Source organism: Cricetulus griseus, chromosome 6, assembly GCF_003668045.3.
Source record: "Cricetulus griseus strain 17A/GY chromosome 6, alternate assembly CriGri-PICRH-1.0, whole genome shotgun sequence".
Lineage (NCBI taxonomy): Eukaryota > Metazoa > Chordata > Mammalia > Rodentia > Cricetidae > Cricetulus > Cricetulus griseus.
In genome coordinates, this window is record NC_048599.1 from 11,417,775 (window position 1) to 11,431,300 (window position 13,526).

The 13,526-nt window shown below is 52.3% G+C and overlaps 1 protein-coding gene across 3 annotated transcripts in view; it reads right to left on the minus strand.

Moving 5' to 3' along the window:
- Window positions 1-13,526, minus strand: part of Ptpn1 (protein tyrosine phosphatase non-receptor type 1) — a 67,767-nt gene that overhangs the window by 16,422 nt on the left and 37,819 nt on the right. For 2 of the 3 annotated variants that reach the window (XM_027423340.2, XM_027423342.2), the window contains exons 4-9: window positions 13,084-13,182; window positions 8,500-8,637; window positions 5,727-5,936; window positions 5,249-5,410; window positions 4,644-4,864; window positions 3,525-3,723 (exon numbers count right to left, since the gene is read on the minus strand). In XM_027423340.2, the coding sequence (XP_027279141.1) occupies window positions 3,525-3,723; window positions 4,644-4,864; window positions 5,249-5,410; window positions 5,727-5,936; window positions 8,500-8,637; window positions 13,084-13,182 (1,029 nt within the window). Of the gene's footprint in view, window positions 1-668; window positions 1,696-3,524; window positions 3,724-4,643; window positions 4,865-5,248; window positions 5,411-5,726; window positions 5,937-8,499; window positions 8,638-13,083; window positions 13,183-13,526 lie in introns of those variants that run through there. The other variant, XM_027423341.2, reaches the window with a different exon arrangement.

Genomic DNA, 13,526 nt, shown 5'->3' on the forward strand with positions numbered 1-13,526 from the left:
ATGGCACTTCCATGGTTTTCTGGCTTCAGTACCTCAGTGGGGGCCACATACTGCACAAGCAATGGGAATCCCTGAGAGGTCCAGGGCTGTGTTTGCTTTCTATAGAACAGGCAGGCATCGAACTCAAGGGATCCCCCTGCCTCTGCATTCCTAGTGCTGGGATTAGAGGTGTGCGTCACCACCGTAAGGCTGTGCTTCCTACATCTGTCATTGAACGAGTCTGAAGTGACTTTGAAATAGTCACCTGGGGATCCTACATGCTTAGTCTTGTACATGAGCGGGAGGTCATGCTCCTTTTGGGGTCTCATTTCCATTTCTGTCGAGTATACGTAAGTGTGGCTTCATGGGTGCCCCCGAGATAGGATGACCATGCGTGTGATGGGCAGCTGGACAAGGCCAGGTTTGGAAACAGGGATTCCAGTGACATCCGTGAGTCTTGTTAAAGTAATCCAAGGCGCCAACGGGTGGGTTCCTGAAAGAACAGTGGAGGCCCCGAGGACCCCAAAGCTCTGCAGCAAAGGCAAGCTGGCCAACCACTGGCACACACAACCCAGGACATGCTAACCCTGCAGGGCAGACGTCTACTTCACGCTGGCAGGGAAGGACAGATGGCTGCCCATCCTGGCTCAGGTTCATCAGGTAAAGAAATGGGAAGCATTTCACACCTATGTTCTTTAAAAACATTTATTGTTGCAACTAAAATGCAGACCCATCAGTGACACAGCAAGTTGGAAGCGGTGCAGTCCAACAGCTCTGTGAGGTCACAGAAGACCCTGAGACACCCCCACCGGGGCATGCACCACCCACACACCTGCAAAGGTACAATACCCGAACACTTTTTTGTTGTTGGTTTTTATTTTTATAAAAATGGTTTATTCCATGGCCATTAAAAAACAAAAACAAAAACAAAAACGACCTGCTGAGTAAATATTGGCTTAAGGCATACAGCAGCTTGCTACCTCCAACACAGGCAACGGGGCGGAGAGTGCCTGTTCTCCAGGACACCCACCTAGAAGGCTACTGTACACACCCCACTACTACAGACACAGCCCACAGCTAACTGCTCCCAGCCTGGACCCTGGCTGTGCCACCTTCCCAGGCTCTGCGGGCAAGGCCACCACCATTCCTTCCCACCAGTGGCTCTGTGCTGGCTTCTCCGGGTGAAAGGCAAAATGTGAAATGCTGGCAAGAGGCAGTTGGAGTTCCAGCTGCCTTCGCTTCTTATTTTAAAAAAGCCACCCAATGTGGAGGTCTTAAGTACTCTCACAGGAAGAGTCATAAGCACCATCGTCAGTCTCTGCCAGGCTCAAGAGTGGCACACCTCTGGGCAAGGTGACCTGGGCCAGTGATGACAGCAGGCTGATTCTAAGGACTGCCACCCAGGCTGTTCCCAGGAGAGTGCTTCCCACAAGCTGCCGTCTTTCAATCCTGGCTTGCTCCAGAAGAGTGTGCACTTGGAATGGAGGGACTGATTCCAGAGGTGGAAGGGCCCTGCTTGCCTAAGTGTCCAGGGAATGAGCTGTGACTGGAATGTCTGCGGTGTGGTGGGGCTCGGTGGGGCAGGCCAGGGAGCCTGGAGTGTCCTACCAGGAGTGAGGCAGTGTCTGCACTGGACAGCAATGCCCCCACACACAACGCTGGTTACTCAGCAGTGGCCACGTCTGGTCAGAGGATGCAGAGATGGTTGGACACGGGCTGTCAATGAGTGCACATCTAAGTCCCCCAGGTCAAGCACATGGCACCACCAGGGCAGGAGACTTCCTGTTTTCTAACTCACAGGGAAAGCAGAGGCTAGGAACAGGATCTACAAGGTCATGGGGAGAAAGCCCAGCTCTCGTCCACACACATCACATCAGTAGCCACAGGGCCTTTACACACCACACTACCCCATTTCCTGAAGATTGCCCCCATCACCCTACAGCTGCTGCTCCTGGCCCCAGTCCTGGCTGCACAGTGGCTCCTGTCCGTCGTGCATCCCGGCTCAACCCCAGGACCGATCTGATACTGTAGTTGACAGAGCCTTGGGTACCAGGCTGACATGTTACATTATCAGTTTAAGGACATGCTCATGCAGCGGGGACACCTTTGGAGAGGTGAATAAATACGAGTGGAGCAGTTTCTAGAGAGGGTGCGGGGCCTCGGGCTGCTATGAGCCAGTGCCCTGTTTCTGCCATCCCTTGCACTCCTCACAATGGTCGTGGGGTTGGTACTCCAGGGGAGGAAGCAGAAGGGTAAAGCAGAAAGGGAGATGCACACAGCTGAAGGAGGAGTTGGCTCTGTCTGAACAAGCATCCTCTGCAGCTTGCTCTGGGCCACTGTGGCCCTTCCTTCCTTTCCTGGCATGGCCACTGTGGCCTGCAGCTGAGGCTGGAGGGCAAGCTGTGCTGCTGGATAGCAACCTCATGAAAACACGTGCCTTGGATGCAACTACAGTGCCTACCTCTCCACAGCCTCAGCCACACCAGTACTGGAGGCAGGCGTGGCAGGCAAGCGTGCTCAGTGGTGTTTTATGAGTCCTGCCTCTGAAAATCACCACTCAGGAAAGTCTTTGCACTTTGCAAATATTATCTGATGCCGTCAAGGATATTCACTGGGACAGGACTGAATGTTTCACAGGTTGGTAACAGTCCCGCAAAGTGGCTTCCATGACACCAAGGCTCCTTCTAACAGTCATGCTTGCACCTTAGCGGTGTGGGTTCTACCACAGTGGTGCTTACTTTCCAAGTGAAATGGAAACCGCAGGATGAGTGCTGGCAGCCATCTAAGGGGAACTTGACCCTGAGACAGGGCCCTCGGGGAAACCCATTAATGGGGTGGGATGGTGAGGGCTGGGACATCAGCAAGATGGCTGTCACAGGGACGGGCGGGCGGGGTGCAGATGAGGATGGAAATGCAGCAGGGACACCTGAGCGAGCAGAGCTGGGCTTGCTGTTTAGAGCCAGCCTGTGCAGTTGCTCTCCTCCCAACAGGGTGGCTTCAGGGCACCTGCCAGCTCAGGGTACACAATGGGGGCTGTCCAAGCCAGCAGGAACTTTACATTCCTGACCGTTTGGGATCCTTCCCCTGGGAAATCACTGTAAATTATGGATCTGATCTTACGCTAAAGGGCACAACAGAATCTCATCAGTGCCTAGCGTCTTTTTTTTTCTTCCAGAAATAACAAAAACCTGCCTTTATAAATGTTAAAAACAACAATGTGTTGTAATTTTTTTTCCCCAAAAACAAACGAACAGAGAAAGAAGGGGGGAGGAGTGAGGTGAGAGCGAGTGAGTGAGAGTATTTGGCATTTCCTCCACTTCTCCTCAACAGGTTAAGGCCCTGAGATTAGACTGTTCTTGGGACCATGGGGCTCCTGCAAAGCCCAGTGCACTGATGCCCCTCCTGGGGCTGGCCCTTCCAGTTCCACCGCAGCCTTGCGAGCTGTTCCCCTACACTGGGTCAGACGCCGCAGACCGCATCCTAAGCTGGGCAGCGCAGTGCCCACCACACTCACGCCTCACAGCAGTCCGTCAGTGAAAACATACCCGGTAGCAGAGGTATGCACCGGTCGCCAGGACCGTGGCCATGCACACATTGACCAGGAAGGGCTTCCAGTGAGTCGGCCAGTGTGCCTTTTGTTCCTCCTCCGTTGTGGACAGCTCTTCCTTGGTGGGAACAGATGCCTGGGCACCTTGATGACCCCCGCCCACCATCCGTTTTCTAACTTCAGTGTCTTGACTCATGCTGGGGAGAGGGAAAGAGGGGGTTATTTATTCACCTTGAGAGGATGGACATGGGTACCATCACTGTGGAAGAATTCTGGAGAAACAAGCCCTGCCCGCTGTGCTGGAGGGGGGGAGGCCACACAGCCAGCAGCCCGCTTGTCTTCCTGCCCCTGGGGACCTTGCAATTCTTGCAGCCAGGGCTGGGTTTCATTCAAAGATCAAGTCAGCCAGCAGCCCACAGTGTATGTGCTTTATCAGGAATGGAAACTCCCGGCTCTAGCCAAAGATGCACTCAGCTCCATATCCCAGTTGCAGGAAACATGGCTTTCTTAGTCTCGGCACACTGATAGCTCTGTGACCAAGGATGTTAAATGAGGGCAGCTAGCCATGCCTCTACACACTGTGTTCAGAGCTCTCGGTGGGTCCTACTGAGAGCCAGACTGGGTATACCCTCACCTCAAAACTGCCTTCTAGGAAGGAGACAATTGTCTCAGGAGCTGCCTCACTCCTACTGGGGTTACCACAGCGCTACTTCCTGCAGGCACATGCTTTTCCTGCTCTACCACGTAACGCAATGAGCACGCCCCTTTCCAAAAGGAGGGTCAGCAGCACAGCTCCCGGGCACGCTCTACTATCATCTCAGTAATCACAGGCATCAGTGGGTGTCAACAATGCTTGCACCTGTAACACCTGCCCGCCCAGTCTCAGCACTAAGCAGATCAGATCAGCACCACAAGGTGGCACTGGAACCCATTACAACCTATCATTGCACAGGCACCTCCAGGGGCAATGGGCACTTTCTGCCAGGATAGGGCAGTACCATTTCTCATGCATGCACAAACACCTCTTGTACCTTGAGGTTTTCAGTGCCTGCGCGTGTTTATGGACAGCAGGCTACTTCTTTTTACCCCCACCGCCCCCAGCCAGGCCCTCCATCACCTGTCCGTGCTGTGCATGGCACTTGAGGGGCCTCTGCCTTCCTCTCTGGCCAGGCTGTCTTCACTCTCACACGTCTCCTCGCTCACCCACTGGTGGTTGGAGAAGAGTTCCTTGCATTTCCCATTGTGAGGCTCCAGGATACGTTTCGGTGGCCGGGGAGGCGGGGGGACATGCTCAGGTGGGGGCTCCAGATCCTCGTGGGAGAGCTCCTTCCACTGATCCTGGGAAGCACAGCAGCAGAAGCCCATTAGCCCTCGCTCTGCGTCTCCCCAGGTGAGCAGCCCATTATTTGGAAGGTAAACTTGTTCTCCGTGAGGTAGGGTCTCAGGTGGCCTGGCAGGCCATGGACCCCTGCTGTCTCCAAAGGGCTGGGACCACACACTGCACCAAGGTGTGGTTTTTAGGGAACCAAGCAATTTGCTCTTCTGCTCAGGCTCTGCAGAGTAGCTGGCAGCAGAAGGGAACTACTCCCTTTGGCCTCTAAGCACTGGAGCTCCTTGCAAAGCTCAGAGCCTTGATGGGCATGCACAGGCTCTGTGGTCCATCCCCAGCTAGGAACCGAGTCCCGACAGCAGCACACACATGCTAAGCAGGGCAGCACTAACCTGCACTGAGGAGTCGCCCATGATAAACTTCGCTCCCTCGATCACAGCCAGGTAGGAGAAGCGCAGCTGGTCGGCTGTCTGGATGAGCCCCATGCGGAACCTGCGCATCTCCAGAAGCACTTTTTTGATATCCACAGAAGAGGGGTCTTTCCTCTTGTCCATCTGCAAGGCAGGGAGACTGGGTCAGCCAGAGGAAAGCCACAGAGGAGTGGTAGAGGGGCTCAAGGAAATGGGAGGAAAATGCAGCAAACCCGGGACCCTTTGGACCAAGTTGAAAGAACTTAGAAAAGAGCTGAGGGACTTTTAGGCTGCCTGGCTCCTGTGACAATGGGGTGCACCCTGTGAACAAAGCTAGAAGGCAAAGGCCACACAGAGAATCCCCCAAGGAAGGGTGCCCATGGACAGTGACAGCAACTGCAGCCAGCAGGGTGGGTTCAAGCATGCTTCCTTTCTTCCTGGGCTTGCAAAGCCTCCTCACCAGCAAGAGGCAGGTGTCAGCCAGACAGAAGGTCCCCGACCTGCCGATGCCAGCACTGCAGTGTACCACGATGGGGCCATGCTCCGAGCTGAGTGAGCCTGACTCTCGGACTTTGAAAAGGAAATTGAGGAAGGAGGCAGGTGATTCAGGGACTCCAAAGTCAGGCCATGTGGTGTAGTGGAAATGCAGGATCTCCCGAGACTCCTGGGTCTGAAAGAGAGAGAGACCTGCAGTTAGGCTGAGGGCATCATCTGCTCAGGTCTCACATGAGCATCAAGTGTCTTCCTGTTTAGCCTTCCTCAGTGTGCACTGGCTTGATCTGGCCACAGCCTTATGCAGTGGACAATCCTCTTATCTTTCTGTCCCTTCTACACCTATGCACAGGTGGCCACAATCGTTTTAGCCTAAAAGTCATCATGATGCCACTGGCATCCTAAATCTCAGAAAGGCTTCCTGTGGGGGAGGGCAGCAGGCACAAGGTCTGGATGGCTCAGGGAGACCACTGGGATGGCTCGGGCAATTGTTACTTTGGAAGAAAATGTGATTAATTCAAGCCTCCAAAGACAGATTGCCAAGAAGGCGGCTGCCATACAAGTGCGGCATCAGCCATGACTCCAGTAGCAACTAACTGCCTATGGGTTTGCCATGCCCTCATTCACCTAAAGGACCATACCCACTTGCAGAACTGTCCCCCAGTGCCTTGCAGTTGAGCAAAAAGAATGGCTTCCAGCACTGCTTCAACTCTGCTCTTTCCTAGATGATCCAGTATTTTTACAAATACTTATTTGGGGGTGAGGGGTGCCACATGTCGTGTGCACGTCTGGAGGTCAGAAGAAACAACTTGTAGGGTCACTGGCAAGTGCCTTGACACACTGAGTTACCGTACCTGCTTCACGGTCCAGCATTCTTTCTTTTTTTAATCAAGATAGGGTTTCTCTGTAGAGCTCTGGCTGTCCTGGAATTCATTCTGTAGACCAGAGATCTACCTGCCTCTGCCTTCTGAGTGCTGGGATTGAAGGTATGCGCCACCACTACCCAGCTATAGTCCAGTATTCTTAAAGGAGGCCACTGTAGGCAAGACCCCAGAGGGCAGGTCCCCAGAACTACATAAAGGGCCAGCAGCCTTTGAGAGGACAAGATGGAGATAAAGAAGACCAGATTAGTCCTGGTGACACCAAGGTGCTGTCTGTCTATAAAGTACAGGAGGTCCCTGCTGTGGTACAAACACACGTGAAAGATATGACCACCCTCAGTATGGTTACAAGACACACAGTGTTGGACACAGCTGGGGGCCCGGCTAAAGACTCTGCAGCAGCTTTGCCCACCGCCCTGCAAAAGCAAACACTTATACTCAGTGCAGGGAGGGAGGAGCTTCAAATATATTTTAAAAACTGGTTTAGGAGAAAGCATGCAAAGAGTCTTCTTTTAATCTCTACTAAGAACATGGGGTTCCTCTTCTTCCACCCTCCTCCCACCTGCCCATCCCTTCAAAAGGACTATGTTCCAGGCCACAGAAAAGTCCTAATGTTGAAACCTTGAGCTGGCCTTATGTCTGCTATCCTAGCACTCAGGAAGCAGAGGCTGTAAATGTGAAGCCAGAATGGGCTACTAGTGAGACCTGTCTCAATACAAGCAAACCAATCCCGGAAGCAGCAACCCTAAACAAAGCCTAGCCACTCTTGCCTTTGCTCTGCCATGAACAAAGTTGTAGTGCTTGCTCTGAATTCTGTTTCCCTCAAGCAGCAGATGTTTCCCAGAGGTCATCAGAGACTACCCGTAAAGCCAGGCTGGCAAACACTGGAAAGCATTAGACAGGGTCTACCCCCCCCCCCCACGACATTCCAGAACTTCAGGGACCTCATCGCAGGCTCCTCTGCTTGGTCATGACAGGGCTTCACCCTCCTCATACTCCAGCAACCTAAGCGAAGTTCTGGAATTGGCCTTACCATGAGCATGGAGCCATGAGATAGCTAAAGATATGTCACTGTCATTCTTCAGCAGACCCCAACCCTTCCCTATGGCCCAACAAGCCTCACTCCAGTGGTCGAGTCATTACACTTCCCCCGCCGTTGCTCTCTGGATCCCACATACCTTTTAACCTCTCACCCATGACTACCCAGAACCCTTGCAAGCTCACGTCTGAAACTAGAAAAAGCAAAGACATGAGGAGATGTCCCTTGATCCTACTCTAGCAGTTAGGCAAAGCGGGCCAACAGTAGCTCTACAATGCCTGGGACCCACATGACCTCCTCAGTCACAGCTCTGTACCACGAGCAGAGAGAGCTTCTATTGCTCCTAACTATGGGGTTTTGTCATGCTCAGGACCTCCTCTTAGCAGCAAGTCTACCCAAGACCTGGTTAGAAAGTCTCAGCTGCAGGAGACATGGGCAGTGGGGTGAGCCTCCTCCTTCTGGTAGACCAGACGAGGAAGGTACAAGCTTGCTGTCACTTCTCTTGCAGGCACCGCTTCAGCCCTCCAGTCGCACAGGCAGAGCAGACCACTCTCAGCTAAGAAACTGCTTTTTCCTTTAGAACTGTGTTAACTGTGTCAAAGACGAGAGAGCGCTATAGGAGGTGCCTGTCTCCTATCCTGTGCTTCATTGGCACTGGGTATTGGCTCCTATAGCAGCAAGCCCTACGCATCACGGTGTGGAGCCACACTGTGCACAGGGCTCTCAACTCCTGGGAACACTGCAGCTGGAGGGAGCACCTGAAGACTGAAGAAGGAAGCAAGCCAACAATTTCTGGAAGACTTTGCACACGCCATACTTACCGCCAAGTTTTCCAACTCCAGCTGTCGCACTGTGTAATATGACTTGACATCTTCAGAGATCAGTGTCAATTTCAAATTTGTGTCATCAAAGACCATCTCTTTCTCTTCTTTTTGTGGCCAATACTGGGCACATTTTAACTGGGGGAAGAACAACACTAGATTACTCTACATGAGACAGGAAGGAGCCTTGGAGAGCGGCCTGCTAGCTTTATGATAACTCAGAAGCCAGGTCTCCCAGTCACTATAGCTCCTACCCTACCCCAGTAATTGTGTGGCAGGACTCACACTTCTCACCCAGCAACAGCAGCACAGCACAGAGGGCGCTGGCCCTTGCCATGAGGTAAAGCCATACCACACACAAGTTGTGCCCCTCATAGATGCCTTCAGTATGACCACAGCCCCATGATGGAGGGTTGGAGCCTTGTCAGACTGAGGGGTTGCAGTCAGCTGGCTAGAGGCGGGAGGAAAATTTGCAGGGTGCAGCTCACTTGTTCATTCCGATTTGGTTCTGTTCAGAAGGTCCTCCTGATCCTCTATTCTGCTAACTTCAGAAAACACTTGATCTTGATCCAAGTGCTGATAATTACAGCTTTTGATGAACTCAAAGATTTGGTCTGGGATTTAGGAAAGGAGATGGGGCTGGAATTATGTGACCCCTGTGAACTAGGCTCAGGTGCTTGTATGACCCTGAGGCAGGCAGCTGTTTTGGGCCTAGTCGGAGGAGACCCCAGAGACCTTGATCCTCCCCCCAAGGAATGCAGTGAACCACTCTTTGGAACAGAACACAGAACTCACACGCCTGACCTGCTGTTCCAGGGCTGGCCCAGTCTGCTGGGAGAGATGCTCCCTCTCTCGGGGTGGTTGGATGCCGAGAGGATGGAGGGGAGACACGGAGACTACACATGGCCTAGGGATTGGGAGGAGGGGATGCTTAGGCTAGTCAAGCAAAGCAGAGGTCAAAGAGGCTCTTTGGAGAGAAGCTTCTGGTGGGTGACAGGATAGTGTCTCAGGGGAAAGCAGAAGCAACGGCAAGGAGAACCAGAGCACAGTGGGGCTGGGGCAGCCCAGAGGCCTGAGACATCACCTGGGGCTGGGAGGAGCCATGGTTGAACAGAACTGCAGAGGCCTATTGGTCCTGCCTTTCTTGGGCTCAGCATTGCCCCCACCTCAACCAATATCAAAGGCAGAGAGAGCAGTACAGGAAGCAGGGGCCTTACAAGGCCAATAGGGAAGGAGCTTTCCAATCCCAGGACAGAAGCCCAGAGGGCTTTCTCAAGAGCTCGGTTTCAAGGTCTGGCCTGCTCAACCCACAACCCATCCCACCTTTGAAGATCAGCTGGAGAGGCGGGCCCCTTAGCTAGGTCCAACCTGTCAGCATGAGAGCAGATCCTGACATCCTAACACAAAGGCAAGGTGCCAATGAGAGACTTGAATGAGTCACTTATCTCCACAGTCAGACCCCAGGCGACTACGCTAGGGTGGGCACTCAACATGAGCAAGGAGAATGCCAAGGGGCTGGGCATCCTCACTTCAGAGGCAAGGCGGGCAACTCTAACCTTCACTTTCACAGCAGAAGCCCAGAGCAAGCCTGACAGATGTCTACTCTAAGCAAAACCTACGATTTCAGAGGCATTCTGGCATACAGTCAAATGTCCATCAACCAACATTTAATTAGGTGTCTATAGGAACACACTCAACTTTGTCATTTCCCATAAAAATTTCTGCTTTAAACATAGAACAAAACAAAACAGCATACAATTCCTATTTCCAGTTAGCTGGTGGCATCCACACACTGCCTTGATCGGAAGCCTGACATTTACTGGAATGTAAGCAAACCATCTCTGGTCAGAACCAAGGCCCTTTGGCCAGCCCCAGACAGGAAGGTGGCAATGTCAATATGCTGGCATCCCAAGTTTAATAGTCATTTCCACCACGAAGCCTGAAGCTCACACAACAAAGAGTCAGGCAGTCTGAGGAAGAAGCTGTGATGCTCAGTGCTGTCTCTCTGACAGGGCGACCTGTTTTCATCTCCAAAGGATGCTAATACTGACAAGTGAGCAGGTCCCAGAGCTAAGGATCCTGGACTATCAAGTGCCTGAACCCCAACTCTGGCTCCCACAGGGTTTTATGAGAGAAATAGGCTGTGTTCTGGAACACAAATTATATTCACCTAGATGCCTCCCACTGTATAAACAACAGTCCTGCGCTTAAACATAGCACAAACCATATTGTCATGTCTAAGATAAGTTTCTAATTGAACTAACAAGAACTCTGGCCACCCCTGGATCACCCCAGTCTAATGCAAACAGCCTATAGCATAGCTGGCTTCATAAGCACCAGGTCCATGTACCAAAGGCAGGCAGGTAGCTTCTCCATGTCTGAGAGGAAACAGGACAGAGCGCACATGTGTTCCAGGGCCTCTGCAACCCAGCTGTCCTGGGCTGGGGACGGCTGGAACTAGGTGAGTGGAGAAGCCCCATGCACCCTTGTACTCTACCCGCCCCAGGGTTGCTGGTGTGCACCCCACACAAAGCACTTGGTCCAATGACCCTAAGTGGGCAAAATCATTTTAAAGGACCACTGCCATGCCACCATGGGAAAGAACAACCAGCTAACCAGCTGTGCTTCCAACAGCTAACACAGGAATCTTGGGGAAGGTGGTCATGGTGGATCTACTTATGGTAAGCCCAGGGTGCTGAAAGCAAGGCCTGGTGGTAGTTATTCAACTATAGAGCAGGCACCATTCCTTATAATGTGACAACAACTGCTAATGCAAACTGATAAACTACAAGAAGCAAGCAGGACCCCTAGCAACATACTTACATGTATAAGTATGTACACAAGCATGTGTACCCTTACACACATACACAGTTAACACTGCCATACCTGGTGACTTATAAAAAAGGATTCAATATTTTATTTACTTTTTATATGTATGGGCATTTTGCTGGCACATATGTCTGTGTGCCATGTGCTTGCCTAGTACCCACGGAGGTCGAAGAGGTTGTTGGAACCCCTGGAGCCTGAATTATAGGTGGGTGTGAGCTGCTGTGGGTGCTGGGAATGGAACCTGGGACCTCTGCAAGAGCAATAAGCAGTCTTAGCCACTGCCCCATATCTGATAATTTTGTGATAATAGACTGGTTTAAAATTCCACCCTGTGGTTTTGTCAACTGACCACACTGGTGGCCTTTGCACCTGTTATTACTATGTCCTACTAAAAACAGAGGTGGAAGCCGGGCATTGGTGGTGCATGCCTTTAATCCCAGCACTCAGGGGGCAGAGACAGGCAGATCTCTGAGTTTGAAACCAGCCTGGTCTACAAGAGCTAGTTCCACAACAGCCTCCAAAGCCACAGAGAAACCCTGACTCGAAAACAAACAAACAAAAAAACAGAGGTGTAAACCACACAACAGTATGGGGTCAAGCAGCCCCAAGGAAGCTACCACAAGTGACTGGGACCCTTGTGCTCTTTGGGTGAGCACAACTTGCTTGTCCTCACTCTGTGCACCTGGGCCTACCCTCGGTGTGACAGCTGTTTCTGGAGGGGATGGAGAGATTCTTTGGCAACCTCATGTTCTTGAGAGCTTGAGGAAGCTAGAACAGCAGTGAACAGTCCCCATCTGAGCAACAGATAGCACAGCGCCTATGCCTGGCAAGGCCTGGGGACATCATGGTCTCTGTTCCTGGCTATTGCCAGTTGGTCCCACAATTCTCAGCTCATGTTTTCTAGGGACCCCAACCTCTGGAGCTGGAGAGTCTTAAGTGCCGACCACGTCCAGGGAGGGAAGAAAAGAGGCTTCTGGCTCTGCTCCATGCTGGTCTTGGACAGCACTCAAAGCCAGTCTTCAGTGCCCATCACAGGAATGGGAAGAGGAAAGGGATAGGAGGGCTGCTTGTTTGATGACGCCTAGATCTAAAACACAGCGTCACTAGCCCAAAGGACAGGGTAAGAAACAAGCCAGAGGCCTGTCTGGGCTATGGTTCGGGGAGTGAGAGAGACGGGCCCAGGTAGCTGGTCCAGCCACTCAGGGTCTGTAGGCTGCATCAATGACTACCCTTAGAGGTGAGTGTGGTGAGACCCAAGTGACACAGACCACTTTGGAAGTGTGACAAAAGGGACTGAAAGCAACAGGCTGAGGGGCAGGGGCCCTAAAGGGACAGAGCCTGAGGAGAGATGTTTCAAGAGCTGAGAACTCACAGTGCCACGTGTCCTAAAGCCAACTCACCAGCAGAGGTTATAGTGGCACATCAAATCTGGAAGCTGGTGTCCTAGTTCTGCAGAGCCAACTCTGCCTACAAGAGGCACAGTCTGGCCATGCAAAGGTCAGACACACTCCACAGGCAGTGCAAAGACAGTAGAGCCACTGAGGCAGACGGCCTGCACCAGGCTCTGCAGCGCCTGGCCTGCTGCTACTGCCTCTAGTCATACGTGACTTGTTTGTAACAAATGTGTATTTACATAATGTTTTTAAAATAAGAAGGTGTCATGTAAAGGAGTCAGGAAGCAGACACTGGGGGGAACGGGAGCTTTATGGACTATGCATGCAGATAGTGGTAGCAAGGACTATGGTGTGAACTTACCGAGCCTTTCTCCATGATGCGGTTGAGCATGACCACACCCCGGCTCTTCTGCTCCCACACCATCTCCCAGAAGTGCCCACATGTGTTTGGCAAAGGACCCTGCAAACATACAAGATACACACTGTACAACATGCAGTCAGCCAGTGACAGTGTTTGCAGGTTTGGGCAGAATGGCTGCCAAGGCAGCTTGTCCTGTGGTCAGTCACCCAGACCCACAACCCAGCATGTGGTGAAAGATCACCTTTGCACCTCAGTGCAGGCTGCCTCTTGGTCTGGGCTGGTGGCCCTACTGGGCTCTTTGCCTAAGAGCCAACAGGTACAGGACAAAGCTCCTACATGGGTGAGAGGTGGCATGGGGCAGGGCCCCCACTGTGATCTGGTGGTTGCAGACTCTGTTTTAACTTTAGGCAAGTCATTCCACCTCTCTATGCCTGCTTCCCTGT